The following is a 22,887-nucleotide window of genomic DNA, read 5'->3' on the forward strand; positions in this document are numbered from 1 at the left end:
TAATGGTATATTCACTGACTGGGTGGGGTAGATCCAAATGTAAATGTAAATAACTTTTGAACAAGATAAGTTAATATTTGAAAGGAAGCCTTCTTCAGACGTATGATTGTTTAAATTGATAAAGTGTATTATTTGGGGGCTCGTCCATGCATTCAAAGTGATTATGTTCAAAATGTATCCAAAAAAAGATAAAGTGTGTTACGACTAAACAATTAATTATTTTGAGGATTCTTTGTATGAGCTTGCTAATTGCCAAATGTAATTTCTGAGTCATATATCAATGGCTTTTATTATCTTTAAAAAAGTAATTGAGACGATTGCGTCCTCCAGTGAGGAACTACCTGAAATTTGCCCACATTACCTGATCTTAGTCATTTGACTCCAGCCAAATCTAATTAAAGCTTGAGTTTTGACACATAGTCCAGGCTGAGTGGATAAAATACTTGTGCTGTGTATATATGTACGTGTGTGTGTGTGTGTGTGTGTGTGTGTGTGTGTGTGTGTGTGTGCGCGCACGAAAGTGTGTATGTGGAACATGATGTTACCTTCACTCTTAAAAAAAAAAAAAAACGGCAAATTTTTCAAAGGCTAATTTGGAAAGTCTGTCAAATGGTAAAAATTTCCATGGTCTTGCTTCCTTTGTTTTTCTGTCTTTCTATATCTCTTCCTTACCTCTTGCTTTCAATCACTTTTTCAAAAAACCTTTCAAACCACTTGCTGAGACTATAAATCTGCAGCAATTCTTGACACACACATATTACAGAAATGGTAAATGAAAAAGCGTCTTGATAAAGTCAAAGATCATTTAATAGCTAATCTTTGAAATATCACAAATCAAACTTTAGGTGGCCGAAATAAAATCACAAAACACTGACTCAACTTGTTCTTATACAACATATTCACCATGTAGCAGCGCAGTCCATTTCTGAGATAGGAATGTCAATCTTTGATTAACGTGAAAGATAATTATATATATATATATAATAGTAGTCATTTATTGATGTTGAATAGCTGTACGAATTCGAACAACCTTTAAAGAAAAATACCAGATGTAAATATATGAGCCTTAAAATCAGGTTCCAGACGGGTCTGACTCAGATACGAGTTATACCATCTGATGGCCACATGATGGTGCATTAGGACAAGTGTATGGGAAGTTGTTTTTCAAACCAATCTGTATTCTAATGGCTTGAAAAACTAAACTCATTGATTAGACTTTACTCTTGGAAAGCGTAAAAGACTTGTTGTTACCTCCAAATTAAAATCGTGTGAACAACGATTTCAATCAGTTTCTAACTTGTACTAATATTTTATCGACGTGTAATGACCCCTCCCATTAACTGGACAGAGCGCAGCGGAAGATGCGCGCACACTCACTCACTCACACCACGCCCGGCAAAGGGAAGAGGGTGTGCGCACACGCACACACCCATCCACCTACTCAAAACTAAGACACTGTATCCCCGTGTAAGCAGTAGAAATGGAGCTGAAGTAGGCGCGCCGTTACGTTTTACTGTATGGACTTTTTTAACGTCACATCCAAAGAAAAAACATGTGGAGATACACGAACTTTCTCATCTTTCTGTTGGTCTTGTGTGAAGATGCGTCCTCGCAGAGCAAGGTAAGAAGAGAAATCAAAAAAATCCACTTTATATTGGCGTGTCAAAGCCCATCTCCGCTAACCTCTCACCTCTTACTTGCTCTACATTCCTCCGCATCAGTTATTGAAATATATCTATCGTCGGGGGATGGTTGCATGTCTTAATCTTCAACAAAGGGGCCCGCAGCAGCAGTAAAAATCTAATGATACCCGCAGAGTGGTGGTGTCAAGTAGGGTAACAGTAATATCTGACTGTCCTTGTTTGTACAGCTGCCGGACCCTAGTTGCCTCATTCCCCCCTCCCCAACCTCCCACACCCACTCTTTTCCTTAAATTACATACATGGAAAGCACTGGCGCTGTCTCCGGTTTATAGCCATGTATGTTGACTGACCCAGCTCGAGATAAGCTTAGTGAGGACAAAATATTTTGGTCACTCGTCCTCTATAATGGTTATATTGTTTAAATCATCCCCAATAAAGGAAAACATAAACATGTCAGTGTAGGTTCTCAGTCACCCAGGTATCTGGTATTAACTGGAGCCCAGTTGAAAATAAAAAGAAATACAGCAAACAATGACGTTTTAGCTTTCTGCTTGTATGGGGGAGATGTAAGCGCAAAGCTGTGGTGAATACAAAACCATGGTGAATAAAGTGGACCAGGGCTACGAGCCAGAACTTATCAGCCCAACATCTGCATGGAACTTGCTCATGCTTTCAAAGCAGAGTGATCATCTGCTCTTTGAAGACTGAACATTTGGGATTCTTTTCATGTTCAGGATGTTCTCATGGTCTTACCAACGAATGGACCAGTCAGTACGAGTAGTTTAATATTGGTAGTTCGAATCACAGTTGTGATGTGGGTGGTGGGAGTTTTGTCCTCATGATTGGAGTCACATCACCCAACAAGTCTTTTATCTGAAAGCACTTAACAACAGGCGCTTGTCAAATTTTGCTTTTTGACTGGTCCGCAAATACACTATATGGCCAAAAGTATTTGGTCACCTGCCTTAACTCGCATATGATCCATAGGGTTCAATATGACATGGGTCCACCCTTTGCAGCTAGAACAGCTTCAACTCCTTTGGGAAGGGTGTCCACAAGGTTCAGGAGTGTGTTTATGGCAATTTTTGGCCATTCTTCCAGAAGAGCATTAGTGAGGTCATACACTGATGTTGGACGACAAGGCCTGGCTCTCAGTCTCTGCTCCAATTCATCGCAAAGGTGTTCTATCGGGTTGAAGTCAGGACTCTGTGCAGGCCAGTCAAGTTCATCCACACCAGACTCTGTCATCCATGTGTTTATGGACCTTGCTTTGTGCACTTGTGCACAGTCATGTTGGAGAAGGAAGGCGCTCGCTCCATACTGTTCCCTACAAAGTTGGGAGCATGGAATTGTCCAAAATGTCTTTTGTATTCTATTCTATTGCTGCAAAGTTGATGCATTGGGGACAGAGAGCAATGATGCACTTTAGAAAAGAACAGTGTAGTGTGTAGTGTCTCTATTCATGTTTATTCAGTGCTATAGTTTCTGTATTTTTTGACTAGAATGTAATAATTGGGGCTGGTAATTACAATGACTTCACTCTATGTACAAATCAGGGTAGATAGGTCACGTTGCAGTATGAAAAATATTGTATTACTCTACATGGGGGTGTGTGATCTCAATCTTATGACTCAATCTGATGGGTAATTTGGATTGACATTGGATCTGGACTTCAGACTATTCTTACAAACTGCCTCTATGAATTCAAGAATATTTTATTTTTGAGAGTGTGGTGGATTCTTTAGTCTTGCCTGGGCACACATCCAAAGAAAATATGAAATTTGTCTGAATTCAGGTTGGTTTACCGTACATAATCATCAAGTGAAAATGTTAGCAAATACTGGCCGATAGAACTTTTGTGCTGCTCAAGTCTCACGGTTAGGTTTTAATTTATTTCAGATTGCATAGTTCGAAGGTGTTGCATATGTGAAATACTTCATAATGTGTGTTTATTTCACGGTATTGCCACCAGTGGCCCGCCCCGCCTGTCAAGCACAATGTTCTTAATCTTGCCTTCCAAGTTGTATGGATGGACTCCAGATAACTCAAGTGGAAAATTATTGAAAGTATCCCCAAGATTGAACGATTTCAAAACTGAATAATAGATGAATAAAATATAAATACACAGTATGTATATACGCTCATAGTATAAAAGATGGTGCATATCTTTATATTGCTCCACATGCCACATATCCTTATGTTGCTTTATATTACTCCACATGCTACACCTCGTTGCCTGTCAACAATTTTCAAGAATTCTGTGTTGTTGTGTTTCTGATGATGCCCTGTCAAACCTCAGCCAGACTGGTGGCACTGGTATTACAGAGAAACAAAGCACTCTCAAAAGGGGGCATTGAGGGCACCACGAAGTGGCGTGGGAACGAGCACTGGCACCTGCTTTGTGTTTTGGTTGTAAACAACCCAAGGACAATCAGTACAAGGTCAGCAGGGGGCTGAAAAATGGAGACAGAAGACCGTGATGCTCAGAGGAACATCGGTCTGTGTCATGGTGCTCAGACAGCGGTGTGATTAAGCACTTGCAGGTTCTTGAATGTTGCTTAAGATGAATGCCATAGTGTGCATGAGAGGAAATTTTGTCATGCCATGTTATGCCAACAAAACATTTAATTGGGTATGTCACATGGGGCTTGATGAAGTGTCAACATCACAAGTCAGCTGGAAGTCAAGTCTGTGTTTGGGGTTAAAACAAAGCTGCAAACTGTTGGAAATGACACAGACTAATCGCTCCTTCACACTTAGGCAATGATCCAGGAATAAACCTGCTTTTTGTGTTTTGTGTGAATGGGTGAACATTTGCCTTTCGACCGAGGTTCTTGACCCTGCACGTGACCAGGGATTTAGACCTGCCAGATATTGCTTGGCCTGGTACCAGATCGTGAGCATGGAATGCTCAAGTCCATGCAAGTGCTTATATTCTCACCAGTACATGCTAGATTAGTTAATTTGAAAGGTACATAATTACCGGTAATAGTTAGGCCCTTAGTATTCTTAGATAAGTCAAAGTAAATGAGATCCCTGCAAGTTTCATTTCGTATAGAGAAGCGAAAGAAGTATCAAGGCATAATGTGCTATCGACATTGCTAATTCCTCGTACCAGGTCATGTGAGGGCTGGACCCAACCTCAGCTGTTTGGCGAGAGGCAATCACACGGCAACATATAGAGATATAGAAAACCTTGAAATTGGTATTGTGATACTCGATTACACTTCTGCCTTTATTTTCTGTTATTCCCTGTTTTTTGTTTAAGATTGAAGATTGGAATCAGCTGATAATGAATTGTTTTACCTCATCAGTACGTCGCTCGATTGATAATGTTGCACACCTCAATTACTGTGCACAACATTTATTCATCATATTGTGCCAATTATTTTCAATATCAATAACTGCTCTTTTCTCATGAATATATTAGGGCTATTAATGAAAAGATTATAATTTCTGTATTTACTTCTGAGAAATGTGTCTCCACTTTTCAATGTTGGTTCACTTGGCTTTATTTTCTCTTTAGTTCTTACAGTACACACTTCTCTTCTTTAATTCACATCAGTACTGACCATTGTTAAGATCAGAAAACTAGGTCATCTCTGTCTTCTGTGTATCCTAATTCCCTTGTCATGAAAGCGTCATGTGGACCTTGCTACTGGTCTTCTCTTCCTGCTGCATTCTGCTTTCAAGTGTAACAGAGTGAATGCGCAAGAACCACAGCCAGAGTTAAGCCAACTACGCCCACAATAATGCATCTGGTGTATTTGTGATCAGAAGACTGAACTTTATACCTCGACCAACTTTTAGCGCTTGATTTGAATTTTTTTGGCGACATCCTGATCATGCAGTCAACAATGTGATTGTTTTCAATACAGCTGTCTTTCCTTAACCATATTTTACTTGACAAGCATCCTTAAGTAAATAATGACTGGGTGGCTGAATGTCAGGCATCTTTCAAACTGAGGTTCATAGCTGTGCTGCAAAAGTAACACAATCACACCAGCTGGAATAATGCCAATGCAGTATATGAATTCATAGTGTTAAAGTGAATGGGATTCAGCCTCCGTCACTGTTTCCTGTGGTCCTTTACCCAGATGCTGGTACAGTGCTGTGTCTATATGTTGTGGCATAGATGGGACAATCTGTTTCATCCTTTTTGGCTCTGTGAAACCTAATACAGATGTCAATTTTTTATTGTGATGTAATATTCCTGGCTAGAAAACAATGTGTTAAATAGGCTATTGTGACCCATACTAACCTATACTAATCAAAATAAGAATCTCTACACAATATGAATTTTAGAAGTGTATAACCGTTAAATTTAATTGGTTTTAGATTGAACACACTACAATACATTTCTCAGTGACAGACATTGTTCAATGCAGCTAGACAACATCCATGCCCACTGTTATTTTGTATTTTAGTTGATAGGTTGTAGGGCTTTGTCTAACTTACAAATACAGATGGGTAAGGTAGGGTGTTATTTTGGGCGTCAGTCAAATGATTTATGCAATAGAGTGGCAATAAGGCCTAGACTATATCAGTAAAGATGATTTTTTTTCTCACACTGAGCCTCTAATTGAATAAATTATTATTTGAATAAAGATGAGGAGTTTAAAAAAGCCTAGGATATTACTTGGTTACTGTGACAATTATTAAGATTACTCCATTGTTGACAAATTTGACCATTTAGACCACTATAACATTGCCCGATTTCTGATTTTTTTTTTTGCTTCTTTCTGAATGTTTTGTTTTCCGTATCTTTTATAAAGTAGTATCTTTCTCAACATTGCAGTTTACTCTACTCATAATCAAGCTACATTAGTCAGGGTGCCTATCTTTGTCTTTGTAAGCACAAAATAACTATTTCAGAAGCACAAAACAGCATTCTGGGATGCTATTCTGGTTCAGGGTCCTGCTACCAGGGACAACCAAGACCTTTTGATGAGCATTCATGTCATCTGTTATTAGTGACAAAATACATGTTTCATGTTTTAAAAAGTTAGCTGTGCCACCTGTCACCTGCATGCTTGTATCATACAATAGGCAAAAAACGTTGTTTTTTTCCAGTTAATATTGTAACCTTGACAACTGAGCTGCTATTGTTTCCTAACCCATTGTTCTTCATTTTGTTTTGCTGAATTTACATGATTTCATGTCAGGATATTTCACTTTGTGAGGTTTTATAAAGACTTATGTATGTCATTATTGAAATCAGGGCCAAAGAAACATCTATCTTTTGTGAATATGGGTTGTTCTTGTCCACAAAAGAGGAGCTCAAAAGCTAGGAAGCACTTCGGGAGTTGAAAATGTGATTCATATGATGTAGTCTATAAAAAGATTATCTTTGTTTATCTTTTCTTTTCTTCAGAATTTTCCTTAATTTGTTTTCGCTGTTATGGGAAACTAGAATGATTAAAACAACATTTACTCATGGGATTCAGAAAAACCACATCCGATGTACGAATAAGCAGCAAAAAAATTACTTCACAATTGGTTTTTTAATCGTTCGAAATCATGAATACCGTATTTTCTATATACTGTAGTATAAGGCGCACCTAAAAGTTTTTGATCTTCTCAATAACCGACAGTGCACCTTACAATCTGGTGCGCCCTATATATGGATCACTATTGAGCCGCAAGAGGTGTCACAACTACTGGAAGCAGCTGCAGACTCAATTTTCTCCCATAGAAAAAGTAGCGCACGGTGCATGCTGGGATATATGACTGCATGAAGCGTTCATTTTCATTTGTGTGTGTGTGTGTGTGTGTGTGTGTGTGTGTGCACGTGGCCGAAGTAGCAGGGGTAAAAACGGTAAAGAGGAATTCCAGTCCCACACCACTTGTGTGTGTATAAAAATCAACAAATGGCACCTTTCAAGACATGCTTACGATGCAGAGTTCAAACTCAAGGCAATCAGTCATGCAATGGAACATGGGAATAGAGCAGCAGTGAGATAATTCAACATTAATGAATCAATAGTACGCAAGTAAAGGAAGCAATAAGACGTTTTGCGCCAAGTAAAGAAGACTAAACAGAGTTTTTGAGGTGACAAAGCGAGATGGTTACAGTTAAACGACAAACTTGAACAGCGGGTTGTTGAACAGAGAGCAGCAAGTAGAAGTGTCACCACGGCCACTGTTCGAATGAAAGTAACAGTGCTAGCACGCAAACTTAACATCAATGAATTTAGTGCGGTCCTTCTTGGTGCTTTTGTTTTATGAAACGCTTTGAACTGTGACAAAGTGAGTTGGAAATACATTGTTTGAACGAAGCTGGCGCAAATACCAGTAAGAGCTACAGGTACGTACGGTACCGTATTGTGAATGCACAAACTTTTTTTGGGAGTGAACGGAGTTGTCCGAACGTTGGTTTGAAGTCTATTACTGAAGTTTGACTTACTTATCTGACTGTTTTGTTGACATTTCCTTTAGCCTAGCTCCATTTAGTGGATGCATAATGCAACCACAGCCACTATTGTTGCTTCTATTCTATGCGCCTTATATGTGAATTTTTTTTTAATGGGCCATTCATTGAGGGTGCGCCTTATAATCCGGTGCGCTTATAGTGCAGAAAAGACGGTAATTCACTTGAAAATGAGTGAAAAATTGTCTATAAGTGATTGCAGACGTGATTACAAAATATGTTCATAATTACTTAAATACAAAAAAGAAAATGCCTAAAAGAAGAGAAAATAAGAAAATGAAAAATTAAAATGAGTAAGCCGATGGAAGTAGTGAGCAGAAAATTGTTTCAGGGAACTTGCTAACAGAACAAGCTACATTTAGTGTTGTTTATGAGACTTGAATTTGCACTTAAATATATTTATCAGGTTTGTGTTTTTTAGACAGTATTCAGCATCAGGTTTGAGGATCCAATGAGTAGAAAGCCGCTCTGGACACACAAACACACTCAGCAGGAATTTAGATGTGTATCCCTAAAAACAGCAAGGGCTTAATACACCTCGTGTTTAGCCATTTAACACTCCAGTGCCACTGAATGTTTTTTATGTCTGACCCTTGACCCCTTAAGTTCATATGTGACCAAAGGCTTCGACCCCCCTCACACCCCACCCATACCCCACTTCTGCCATGTTGACATATACAGAGTCTATATTGGGGCAGCGTGGCTCAGGTAGAGCAATTGCCTTTGGACTGAACATCTGTTTTGATTCTCGGCTCCTCCTCGTGTGTGGGAGTGTTGTTGAGTAAGACACTGAACCCCTAACTCCTCTTTTGGTATATGCCAGCCAACTGCTTATGATGCATTAATTGCAAAAAATTAATTTCCTCAAAGGGATTAATATAGGATAAGTTATTATTATTATTAAATCAACTTCTGTGATCTAGAATTTGTCAGTGAGTGAGGTCCTGAGTGCCCTTGACAGGAGACAATATGGATTTCAGAGGGTTAGTGTTTGTCGTTCAGACCTGATGCACACTGCAACGATAATTTGAACTGAAGGAGGCTTTTATAGGTATATTGGAGTAGCCTTCACATTTGATTTCAGAACACATAATTTTAAATGACAGAACACCCCTAAAATAACCTATAAACATATATATATATATTTGATTATAATATATTTTGAATAAATGAAATGGCCTTCCTGCAAAAAGCCTTTGTATTATTATTATTATTGTTATTATTATTATTATTATTATTATTATGTTTTTTATTTATTCATTTTTGTATCAACAAACAGCCATGTGACAAAAATATGCAGAAATGCTCTGTTGCTTTTTAAAATGATTAATTGTCTGATGTGTATTGCTTTGTCCTTCAGTGCTAATGTGGAGGCAACTCCAAACACGGCTGATGAAATGGCTTCAGCTCATGACAAGAATCCTTTGTTTTTGCAAAATGAAGCTGAACATTAAACTTTCACTGCCATTTGTCTTCACAGCTGTCACACAAATGAGTTGCTTGCAAAGCATTTTTGCTGTCTACTTTTATTACTTTTTATTTTTGCTCTTGCCAGAGCTTTTAAATTTACCATCTATTGTGTAACAGATGTTGTTTTTTAGTGATCCTGAGCACTATTGGGGTTTCTCTTCATTGCTGTCAGGCTGCATTAGCCATTGAAGGCTCCAGAACTTGATCTAATAGAGCTTCTCTCCATGATGCGTAGGGTCTCTTCCTCCTATTGTGCAGAAAGACACACGTTCACGTTAGAGCAATGTACTTTTTGACCTCAAAATGGACAGCATTTTAGGGGTCAAGGAGTGGAAGCTCAAATTATGGCTTAAACACCTGATACTACTTATCAGTATCTTATCTGTATTCTCATGCTGTTAAGTCACCCTGGCCTGAGATGCTGGACAGCCAGCATCATCACACAAACAAGCGCATTTGACTCGACAGAAAGAACCAGGAAGGAAGCACCTGCCCTCATTGTCCAGAAAGATCAGCCGAAAATTGCTTGATGATTTGCAGGAATTTCCCACCAAATTGCATTCATTCACTTCAAATGTGAACTGAATAAGTCTCTCAGATGATTAGTGAAATGTATTTAAAGACAGAAACTGAGTCCAGTTTCATTCAATATATGAACATTAATTTATATATTCATTGTTTGTCCCACTTATCCTGTGCTCAGGATTGTGGGTGTCTATCCCAGCTGTCATTAGGTGAGAGGTGGAATACATGCTAGACCAGTCGCCGGTCAATCACGTTTCGACATATAGCCATACAACCATTCACTCTCTTATTCACACATCACACATTGTCCGATTATCCATCTGCATGATTTTGCACTGTGGGAGTAAACCGCAAGATCTGAAAGAAAACCACACATGGGTGGGTAGAAAATGCAAACATCACACAGAAAGGCTCCTGTCAAAATCGAACCAGACATAAAAGGTTTTGCGCTGCGGACAGCAATGTAAGAGTTTCATTGTACAGGGAAACACATTTCCTCACTGTGCATATGAAAATAAAGACTTAAAATCCTTAAATCCTTTGACTATGTATAGACTCACAGTGGTAAATAAAAGAACTCCCAGCTAGTTCATACACAGATGACACGGATAATAATCTAGTGACACGTTTTTTTTTTTTTTGTTTGTTTTGTTTTCCCACGGTAAAAGCTCACCCTTTATTGACTGGCTGAAACATAGAGTAGCAAGGTAAATCTCACTGGAATTTCTCAAACATAAAGCAACTTAAGCTACTGTTGCTATGCAGCAGTGAGTGTTTGGCTGAGTGTAAAACAATACGGCTCAGCAGGGCCATGAGCATAGACTCCACTCAAGAAGTCTAATCTGCTAATCCACTCTGTTTTCATGTGGTTGTAGCATTTGTCAAGCTGCTGCCTTTAGGCATGGCTTACCTTAGTTCTGCACACAGGGACCTGCCCCCTGTCAGACCCTCCCACCACTCCACTCCACTATGTCTGCAGTCCACTTCGTATCGTCCCACATCATGTTGCCTACATTCCTTCACTAATGAACCCTCCCTTACCTCGGCTAAAGCCTGCCGGTGCACTGCCAAAAGACATCCAAAGCTGAGGCAGGGAACAAGTGCAGTCCCAGCAAATATTGGTGCAGTAGACACTGGTCATTGCTGACTTGTAAACCAAAGTATGGCACAGGCTACTTCAGAAAATCTGACAGCTGCTGCTTCATGCACATGTGCCCGTAAAAGGTTTTTCTGACATCAGGGAGTGATGAGAATCGCTGATCATACCAAACTGAGAATGCATTTTTAGGAGTTGACACTTGGCAAAATGAAGGAATGTTATTATTGTGATTGCTAAACTGTTTTCAATATTCATTTACAGTCAAAGACCAGGAGGTTGCAGAAAATAAGCCCCCCAAAATATAAAAAAAAACACTTGATTACATTAGATATTTTGTTTTTGTAATGTCTTATTACCTCATGTCATTATAAATACAAAAAATATTTTTCTTTCAAAATTGGGGGTTTTCACTGTGGTAAACTAAAAAATGAAAACAAAAGCATGACTGAAATTGGCTCCAGGTTCACATAAGATTTCAAGACAAGTCATAAATCACCTGCATCAGAAAAACTGTGAAAATGTAAAATCAAAACATTACCTTTGAAGAAACATCACTCATCTTCTAGCAATTGATCTGTACCATTAGTTTCCACATTGACCAAACAAATAAAGGTAGTGGGATCTTCTTTTCAGATGTTTATAATTCAAATTCCATTTGTTCAAAGACAAGAAACTATGTAAAGCAAAGAGCTTGTCTTTTAACATCTGGAACTACAGAGTAAACATATTGTAACAGGTGGCACAGTGGTTAGCGCTACTGCCTAACAGCAAGAAGCTCCCTTCTTAAGTTCTGTTGGCTTGATTCTGTTCGGAGTTTGCATGTTCTACCTGTGTCTGCATGGGTTTCCTCAGGGTTCTCTGGTTTCCTTCCACAGTCCAAAAACATGTAGTAGATTTGTTGGATCATATAAACTGGCCAGATGTGGAATGAGAGAGTGAACGGTTGTTTGTCTAAATATCCATATATCTCTGAATGTGGCCCTGGTATCAACTGGCAACCAGTCCAGGGTTTACTCGCCTCACACCCAATATGATAGGCTCCATTGGCCCATGACTCAAAGTGCAGGATAAGCGGTATAGGTAATGAATGAATGCATGAAACCCTTTTTTCCTGAAAGACTGACTAGAGGGTCTGACACCCGATGAAAAGCCCATGTGTTTAATATTGTCAAAGTTTAGACAGAGATGGGGTTAATTGGAAATATTTCCTTAAACCGTTGCTCACAGGATTTAATATGCCAGACACATATGTCATGCTTGCAAAAAACTCAGGACTTAGATATTTATTGCAATTTGTACACATTAACATAATTCATTTTTTTTTTTTTTTTTTGTGCAGAACACCAGAATCAAAAACGTTAAAAAGTGAGGTGGGTTAGTTGATTTGTCAAGGGCCGAGGAACTTTTAGCTGTCCACCCTCACAACTTCAGTGTCTGTGATGGTACGAGGTTGCAGAGGCGGCCATTACTCCACCAGTCCACAATGATCTCCCAAAGCTTGGCAGCTTTGCTGGTCTTCAAGTGCACTGTTCGTCCACTTGTTCACAATTCTAGCTATGACTGGGTCAGCCTTTTGGTGTTGGTGAACTTTAGCAGGGAAAACAAGAGGTCAAATTTTCCAAAATGGGGTTTGGGTTCAGCTTTTACCTTAGCAGTGTATTACTTCCTCTTGTGAGAAAAGTCCCAAACATATTTAGTTTTGGAATGTTTTTTTTTTTTTCTGAGATTGCAGTGGTTGTCCCACGATAATGAAAACACTGTCAAAATATGTGTTCAGGCTCTTTGATAAAGGTGTGCAGCTTGTTCTGATCTGCCTCCACCTTAGCTCTGGGAGGTATTCCAGAAGAGTGAGTAGCCTGCTGGTATAATAGATTTGACCAGTTCATACTCTCCCAGCCACGTGTTGTAGAAACACTACATTGAACAGTCCACATGTACCTGTAGATATCCATGCATGTTGTTCCTTTTTGATTTGTAGTGACTGCATGATAATCGACATAATGATCGGGGAGGTTAGCCTGCTTTGGCTAACTAGGTAGCGAAGCTTCTGGTCGACATCTCCCTGCCTCCCGAGGCCATTCTGTGACTTAATTGTGACAATTTAGCCATCTGTTTCAGCCGTCTGTTTCATCTGTTATTTCTCTTCAAAATCTATTAACTTGTTCCTGCCTTTCATGGTATGTAAGCAGCAGATGGTATGTAAGCACTTTTGAGCTCATGGTATATTGACTGTCTTTCGTTATTATCACTCAAAGTTATCTTTAATGTTATGGTAATTTTGTAAGCAGCTGGATGTGCAAGACTCACCTCTCCATGACGTCATGATCAAATGTAGCTCAACCAATCAGGATAGGTTTTACTTGGATAACGATGGTGAGACAGTTGAACCGTGACGATTATTACTTTTGCTACAGTTGTTAGTGATTGATTTGGTATAAACCAGGGACCAGTCTGTTGATTGCTGTTATTAACTAGGCTTATTAGAAGTTGACTATTTATGGTATTGCTGACTATTAGCTTGAGGTAAAGAATTAAGCATGCTAAATGAAGTCAAGTTTTGGGAAAATGTTTTCGAGCTTGTCTGTCCTTGAGGTTTGCAGTAGTGAGGGAACTTTGTTGCAAGGCATCAAAAACAAACAAAGCCTTGCTATCAAACAGTCATGTTTCTATGAAAGTGATACGCTGTAATGAGTGTATAAAGCTTTGATTTTTGATTAAACACATCCCTGGTGATTGTGGCAATGCCCCATGTTCACATCTGGCAGGAACTTTGTATTGGACTAAACCATCATAATCAGTTATTGGTAATGCTGCTGTCACAGGACAATACTTTGCAGTTTTGACACATTGGTCAACAGAGAAACTCGTCTTTTTATATTTAAAATGTAGACATCTGCAAATGATTATATGCTCCACAGACAACAATGAACATTGTACGACTTCAGTAGGGGCATGTAATTTATAGTCTATTACATGAGATTCATGTTTCACTAATGATCACGGTAACCAGCTTTTGTGACATATTAATGGCTTAACAAGCCTCCAAAGCTAATATTTGGATTTAAAATTGGTCAGTCAAAACATCTGGGAACAAAACTATAAAATGCAATCTCAGCTTCATTTACTTGATCCTGAGCCATATCTATTGCTTGGAAATGTGCCGGAACTATTTAGAAATGTGAAAAATCTCACAAAATTATCAAATAATTGGTCACAAATAAATACATAAATAGATTTTTATTTGTCATGCATAACACATGCAAACAACAATATCCATTGCAGTAATAATTAGAGTGGAAGGGGGGAATCAGTTGACTAATTTTGTTCCAAGTCCAGTCATGCAGCACCCCTACACGTTGAGATTTATCCATGACAGGTATTTTTGAGAGGACTTTGGTTGACAGTGTTGACAGAGTATTTTCTTCTCTGTGAAGGTGATTGATTTAATAGATAAAGTTCAGAATTTTCAAGTTCTCTGCCAACTTGCTTTTACCAGTTCGTCATTCAACATTCTTGTGTGAAACTTGTCTCTTCTGGATGCCAGTGGACCATCCTCTCACGGTTGAGCTGCACAGAATATTGAGCTGCCACAAACCATTTCTGTTTTTTATGTGACAGCCTTAACCACGTTATGCCAAAGCTCTGTTACCATACATGGCAGAAAAAGGCAACAGCTGAAACATAATCTTTTTGGACTTTGTTTGTCATATTTCTGTGGCTTTAAGATGAGTCACAGCAGCTGACTTTCAAAAGAGGGGAGGCGTGTTTTTTTTTTTCTTTTCTGTCTTTTTTTCTTGGGATAGCTTTCCTCCTTTATCCTTTGTTTGTCTAGAATAAAACACATATTTATTATTAATGTCCCAGTAAGGATTAAGATAATGACATTGGCAGATACTATAACTCAGGTTCACGCATGCGTGTGTGCATACATGTGTTTTGCTGCTTTGTGTCCATGGCCATCAGACTGTACAACAACAATTTGGACGGCACACAACTCCGACTGGTCCGAGTGCACCTGTGCTGACACAATCTCACCACTCTTCCCCATTCACTACCTCACCACTCGCATCCTGTCCTAACTCTGATGTCTCTCCTTGTTTGCCCCAGCCTGCACACACCCTGCCTCTTTTTGTTATTTATTTTATTCATTACAATTTATTTTTGTCACTCTATTTATATTGTTGTTTAGTTGTCACTCTATTTATATTGTTGTGTAGTTCTACTTGTTTATTTTTCACCCTCACTGCTCCTTGATGTTGCCCATTGTCATCCCCAATGTTGTTGTTGTTTTTGTTGTTTGTTGTTGTGGTTGTCTGTTTTCTTGTTAAATCCTGTCTTCTGCCATTCTATTTATATTTATACACATATTTATATTCATATTTATTTCCTTTTTTTTTTTTCTCTGACATTATAACTGTTACGCTGCTGTGACAAAGGAATATCCCCTATGGGGATCAATAAAGTTTATCTTATCTTACTTTACGAGCGGACTCTTTCAAGGGGATAGTCAGTAATAATTGTTACCCTTATTTAGAATTAGAATTGTTTAACAGATATCCATTTTTGTTGTTGCTGACCTATTTGAAAATTGAATCAAATTCCTTGTTTTTCAGTTTGGATGTATTATGCTTCCCATTTTTGTCTAGATCTTTGGGGAGACAGAGCCTGTTCGAATGACATCGGAGGGCTCTGACTGCCGCTGTAAGTGCATCATGCGTCCTCTGAGCAAGGACGCATGTCTGCGGCTGCGCAGCGGTAGCGTGCGGGTGGAGGACTTCTACACTGTCGAAACTGTCAGCTCAGGATCTGACTGCAAGTGCTCGTGCACTGCACCGCCGTCCTCCCTCAACCCCTGTGAAAGCGAGTGGAAGATGGAGAAGCTGAAGAAACAGGCCCCAGAAATATTAAAGGTGAAGCGATGTAACCGAATGAAAGACTAGAACTTGTGGAAATCTTTTCAATTCGGTATTTCAGGTTGAAGTAGACCTTCACATGTACAACATCACTGCATCTTACTTGGGTTGTAATTCAGATTGCAGATTCAAAGAAATGTCTCTATATTGATATCACTTATTTTTTCAGAGTGAAGTTGAGTAATTGCAAGCAACATGTTGCCTTATATTCCTTTAACAAATGAATGCACTTTGGCTGACCTAATATCAAACCAATTGATAAAAAAGTGTAGGCGTGAGCCATAAGTGTTAAAAAATCAAGGAGTTTTTAAGGATTGCTTTTCCTTATGTGAATTATCTTCTTTACTTTAAAGTCATTAGAAGGTACCATTTATGAATTGTCAAACTGTTTTTAAAGGATTCTGGAATCACCTATATTCAAGCTCAAATCATCTAAAAACACTTAACTTGAACTTTTTGTTAATATACATAAAATTGAGAATAAATCAGCAACATGCAAGCAATGCATTTTTATTTTAGTGTCTTCTTCTTCTTCTTTTGGCTTTTCCCTTCAGGGGTCGCCACAGCGAATCAACTTTCTCCTCTCTATCCTCCTCTCTCACACCAACTACCTTCATATCATCTCTCACTACGTCCATAAATCTTCTCTTTGGTCTTCCTTGAGACCTCTTGCCTGGCAGCCCCAATTCTAGCATCCATCTACCAATATATTCACTATCCCTCCTCTGTACATGACCGAACCATCTCAGTCTGGCTTCACTGACCTTCTCTCCAAAACATCTAACATGTGCTGTTCCTCTGACTCATTCCTGATCCTATCCATTTGGGTAACTCCAAAGAGAACCTCAACATCTTCATCTCTGCAACCTCAAGTTCTGCCTGCTGTCTTTTGGTCATTGTAACAGTTTCTAGGCCATACATCATCGCTGGTTTCACCACTGTCTTGTACAACTTTCCTTTTATTCTGGCCAATAGTCTTCTATCACAAAGTACCCCTGACACTTTTCTCCACCCGTTCCAACCTGCTTGGACCTTTCTCTTCACCTCTTTTCCACACTCTGTTGCTCTGGACTGTTGACCCCAAGTACCTGAAATCCTCCAGCTTCTTGATATCCACTCCCTGTAGCCTCTCCGTTCCACCCGATTTCTTCTCATTTACACACATATATTCTGTCTTGCTGCGAATAACTTTCATTCCTCTCCTTTCTAGCGCATACTTCCATCTCTCTAGATTTTCCACAACCTATTCTCTGCCCACTACAGATCACAATGTCACCTGTGAACATCATGGTCCATAGAGATTCCTGTCTAACCTTATCTGTCAGCCTGTCCATCACCATAGCAAAAAAGAATGGGCTCAGAGATGATCCTTGATGGAGTCCCATCTCCACCTTGAACTTCTATGTTAGCCCTACAGCACACCACACTGCTATCTCACAGCTAGCATACACGTCCTGTACCAGTTTAACATACTTCTCTGCCACTCCAGACTTTCTCATACAATACCAGAGCTCCTCTCTTGACACCCTGTCATATGCTTTTTTTAGGTCTACAAAAACACAATGCAGCTCCCTCTGGCAGTTTTACGTAGGATGCCCTTCCTGACACAACCCTCTGCCTTTATCCGGGCTTGGGACCGGCACAGGAAGACACTGCACCGCGCCCCCCCAAGGCAGGCTTGGGGAGACACGGGCCAGTGCCGCCCTGAGGATTCATTTTTTATTTTAGTGTACAAAATTAAATAAAACCAACCTTTAGATGAGTGTTGAATGGCATGGAGTGTTTACCCTTTGCTGACTTCTGTTCATCTGTTGAGCCACAATGTAATATTTAATATGTAGAATGTTACTGCATGATTGAGGTTTCTTTGCTTCATTGACGCTCGCTATAGAAGGAAAATCCAAACTAAACAAAGATAGAAATCCTAGAGATGTTAGTCCACCTGCACATATCTAAAGCACATATTTAATCCTTCTCAGATTCCAGAGCAACCCTGGAAAGCAAAAGAAACAGAATGCCAACACATGACCTCAGTTCACTTTTATGCATAATTTCTATTCATCTCATACAAAATTGCTGAAGTTGACCTAGCTGGACTCTGAAGGAACTTTCTATCTAACAGAAGTAATTGTAGGATCAATATTGTCATTTTGGGAATGGGGGCCTTGATGCTATGCACTTAATAAATGACCATGTAGAGTTGTCAACTTTGTGTTTAGGAAAAAAATGATTGATGCTCGTTACTTTCCTTTTCTGGCATCGACGTACAGCTGCAGTCCATGGTGGACCTCCTTGAAGGAACTCTTTACAGTATGGATCTCCTGAAAGTCCACTCCTACATCAACAAGGTGATGTCTCAGATGAACACCCTCGAAGAGGTAGGCAGCAAACCAACAGTTTAAGTGAATTACTGTGAGACTATCTAAAAAGTCCAGGGCTGATAAAAGAAATTATATAATCTAAAAAAAGAACTTCTGTATTCAACAGTAACAACAAGTGTAGTGAATTTGATACGTATCCCCTTTGGATGCCCTCCTCAGCCTATTGGACAGGAGCGAATGTCATCAGGTGGTACACAACCTTCACTGAGGGTTTTACCGTCAACCTTAACACCATCCAGTTGGTGGTCTGACACTGAGTGGTCAGCTCACTGCTGACCTGCTCCTGGCCTCAAGCCCTCCTCCTCTCGCTTGCACCAAATCCAACACGAGGCATGTTCCGCCTCATCTTCCATTCTACGAGTAGCTTGCTTCTTGTTTTGCCCTCCAGGTCTAGAGCCAATAACAAACGTGATGCAGACTTGGCAGGAGGCCCCTGCATCTAATCTCCACAGGGGACAACCACACCTGCCAGCCTCTGCAGTCTTGGATTAGAGGTTGGTACCTCTCATGGGCCTTTTCGCAGCCTTCCTCCCATGGCACTGTTAGCTCGATCAGTTTTATCTTCTGGTCTTTGATTGACTATAGCACAATGTCAGGCCGAAGGGTTGGCTGGACCACCTCCGGGAACTGCAAATTCCTTCAGACATCATCACTCATATCCCAGGAGCTTGTGGCTTGAAGAATGTTGGGCTTTGTTCTTGTGTTCGAAATCATTCCTTAAGGGAAATGGCCGCTCTCCCTGGGACTATGCCAGCTGACCCCTTCTTGCCTTGTTTCTGTTCTATTGTGTCAGTGAGTGAGTGGAGAATGTTTTTGTGGCCCCATCTATACCACCCTTGGGATAGAGCTGTTTTGCACCCAAGCAGGAATTGTGCCAGAGTCCCCCTCTGGCTGCAAAGCTTGCAGAGTGGATCCTTTCTAAGTTCCCGTGTGTGCAGATGCGAGAGTGAAGGAAGTGTGATGCACACAGATCTCAAGAGAGAGGATACAAGGCTCCAGGCACCACAGCTCTCGTGACGTGACCTTGCGCTAGGGCAGATCCTGTTTTGTTCAATCTGCCTGGGAGACTTGTTCAACTGCCCTAGCGAACCACTTTGCCTCCTCCCTGCTCTAGCCCTCCACCTACACCATGTCTTTTCTAGCCCTAACATTTGTGTCTCCCAAGATTGGAAATGAGCAGAGCCGATGCCTTGCCAATGAACGCATTGGTCTCCAATGACATCTACCAACTTCGGAGAGCTCACTGCCTGCTCCACAGCTGCATTGGCAGCCGACTTGCACCTGGATTTGGTTGTGATGCCTGCTTGTCTAACCAGGTCGTTGTAGGAATCCCTTAGGCTTAACATTGTATAAAGCCTGTGGGATTCCATCAGTATTTTGACACCTTGTTCTCCTCCATGACAGGGGGGCTTGTAGCTGCTCAGACCAAATGTAGAGGCCTCCCAGGGACAAACTTGGGGGAATGTCCAGCCATCTTCATAGATGCTTAATTTCATGAAATTAGGTGCAATAATCCTGAAATCCACAAGAAATTAGGAATCATTCTTGCAAGATCATTGATTCTACATCTTGATTCTTATTCTTTTATATCCAATAAAAAATAGCAAAATAGCAAGGTTACTTAGATTGGCTTGAGTGACACTGCACAATTTGGTCTGTACCAAGTTTTTTGATGCTATTTTCCAGACAATCAAGACAAACTTGACACGAGAGAATGAATTTGTACGGGACAGCATGGTGAGCCTTACCAACCAGTTTAAGAGATACGAGAACTATTCCAATATTATGATGAGCATCAAGAAGGAGATATCCAGCCTCAGCCTGCAGCTGCTACAGAAAGCCTCACCTGAGAGCAAAGCCCAGGTTTGCCTCATCGTTTTCTAATTTATTAAGTGATAATGTCAAATTACTGGTACTTTAAATCCAGAAAACAAATGCTAACTTCTGCTCTCAGTCTACTTTTCACAATTTTTTTTTCCCATTACTCCTTTGTATGGCTCATCAGCTTTATCTCTCTACACTTGCTGCAATTCTGCACATCCCCCCTTATTCTTAAAAATAGGCACCATCACATTTTATCTCTATTCCTCAGGCATCTTCTCACTCTCTAGGAACCTGTTGAATAATCTAGCCAGTAACTCTACTGTCTGCCCCCCTAGACAGTTCCTCAGCCTCAAGGGTATATCATCAGGATCAACTGTCTTTCCACTCTTCATCCTCCTCAATAACCTACTCACTTCACCTGCACTAATCTCTGCTACTTCATCCACAATAGTCGTCTACCCTTCGCTCCCTCTGTTCCTCCTTTATTAGCTCTTCAAAGTACTCTTTCAATCTGTCCATTACTTGTTTGACACCTATCAATACATTTCCCTCTCTATCCTGAGTCAACCAAATCTGCTGAAAGTCCACTTTCCACTTCTATCTCTCTATTTTGCCAACCTGTATTAGTCAGGTGCGTCCTCCTTACTGTCCTATCTAGCATACAAGTAAACATACACCTTTTGTTTGGCCTTTACCACCTCTACCTTCACCTTGCATTGCTTCTTCCTGTGTATATCTTCAGCCACCTCAATGTCCCACTTTTTCTTTGGCATCCTCTGTTTCTGTATCCATTGCTGCACTTCCTCATTCCTCCACCAAGTATCTGTATCTAGGATTTAAATTTGCATCTAACTCACCCCAGAATTTCTCCCTCTACTCTTAACTCACATCCAATTGAGAATCACACCTACAATTTGCAGCTTCAGATTCGTCAGTCTATCTTTTCACCTTTTCACCACATTCTGAACAAACTCCTCCTTCAAGATAATGCCCATTCCACTTGTATTCCTATCAATACCATGCTAGCGCAACTCAATACCTGCATCTAAGCTTCTAGCCTTGCTATCTTTCCAACTGGTTTTGTGGACATACAGTACATCCACCTTCCTTCTTTGCATCAACCAAGTCACCTTTTCCTGTCATTGTCCCAATATCCGTCCTTAGTAGTCCCTACTCTTGCCTTTCCTCCTCTCTCTTGTTCCTGAACACACCTTTCTCCTCTCCTTCTTTGATCCACTCTACCAATGCACCAATGGCGGTCATTGTAAACCCGGGCCTTGCCCAATCTGGTATGAGATTTTTAGGTTTGATTTGCGTATTTCATTTTGGGACAAGGTATACACCTGATGCCCTTCCCAACGCAACCCTCTCCATTTATTTGGGCTTGGGACCGGCTCAGCGAGACACTAGCTTGCTCCAGCCTCAGATACTAATTAAGTAACATCCCTAAATGCTACTTCGCATAAATCAATGACAATTTCCGCCGACTAACATCTAATTCAGATTGAAATAATCAGATGGCTGTGTTTAACAGCTCCAGAAATTAAGGGTTCCAATGTGAGCGCTACAGGCTACAGTAAATCAACAGCTGTCAAACAGGATAAAGGAAAGATTTTTTTGAGCTCATGGCTGAAAGCATGAAGATATTAATTAGTGGCATCTCAACCATTTGTATCTCAGTTTTCCGTAAAAACACTGTAAAAGATTGAAATTCAGGGCCTCAGAATGTTGTTTCCAATGGAAAACTTTCCAGTGTGCACGATTATAAAACAACCCTGCATGCAGCTATTACCGTGATATACTATAACTGAAATTGCCATGTTAACAGGACACCAATGATGAGAAAACAAAGGGGGCTGGAAAACTTCCCAACAAAAAACCTCCTTCATCTAAACCCCCCCCTAAGCCTAAGGAGAAGGTCATCAAACTTAAGAAAGAGGTCATTAAACCAGGAAAACCACTCAAGCCTGACCCAACAGCCAAAGCCAAAATGGCTGTCCATCAGCCCGGTGTGGTTAGGGGCATCACATACTACAAGGCCACCAAGAGTGATGAGGATGAGCACCGAAGAGGTGAGATTTTCATGTCCGGGAGGGACAATCTGTATACACTTCCTGCAGGGCGCTGTGTTCACAGAAAACCACCGTCTCAAAGCTAAAACAAACATCGTGCCTGCACTTTAGCTGAGTTAGCACTCTCATGTGTGTTCATTCATCTGTGTGAAATCCATTGTGGGTGTTGAAAATAATCCAATCAGTGTCTTCAGCAATCTAATTTGACACATTACACTTTGCTGGATCAGGATCAACTAACAGCTGTAGGATTATGTGCCTCATCAACAAGCCTGCTACCTTTGTTTGAAGGAAATACTCAGCAGTCAAGGACAAAACTTTCAGAAAAATTGTGTTCCCTTTAAGTGTAAAGTATGACTTTAACTGTCTTGTAAACTTTACTTTGGGCAATAAACCAGATCCCATTGCTGTGCCTCTCTCAAGGTCTCTTCAATGCAAAATGATTGCTGGTGTTTTTAGCAAAGCTTGTTTAGTGCAGAGTGGGATTGCTGCTGCGCATTTAGCGAGCAGGAAATCCAAACTACAAGGAC

General features: G+C 40.2%; 1 protein-coding gene across 1 annotated transcript in view; it reads left to right on the forward strand.

Moving 5' to 3' along the window:
* The first annotated feature begins 1,418 nt into the window (after window positions 1-1,418).
* Window positions 1,419-22,887, forward strand: part of olfml2a (olfactomedin-like 2A) — a 37,870-nt gene continuing 16,401 nt past the window's right edge. The window contains exons 1-5 of the mRNA XM_086169627.1: window positions 1,419-1,621; window positions 15,814-16,077; window positions 18,351-18,458; window positions 20,148-20,324; window positions 22,114-22,357. Of these exons, the coding sequence (XP_086025753.1) occupies window positions 1,553-1,621; window positions 15,814-16,077; window positions 18,351-18,458; window positions 20,148-20,324; window positions 22,114-22,357 (862 nt within the window). The 5' untranslated portion in view covers window positions 1,419-1,552. The remainder of the gene's footprint in view (window positions 1,622-15,813; window positions 16,078-18,350; window positions 18,459-20,147; window positions 20,325-22,113; window positions 22,358-22,887) is intronic.

This window comes from Fistularia commersonii, chromosome 22 (genome assembly GCF_037954325.1).
Source record: "Fistularia commersonii isolate RoL2024-O1a breed Wild chromosome 22, RoL_Fcom_v1.0, whole genome shotgun sequence".
In the NCBI taxonomy this organism is placed as follows: domain Eukaryota; kingdom Metazoa; phylum Chordata; class Actinopteri; order Syngnathiformes; family Fistulariidae; genus Fistularia; species Fistularia commersonii.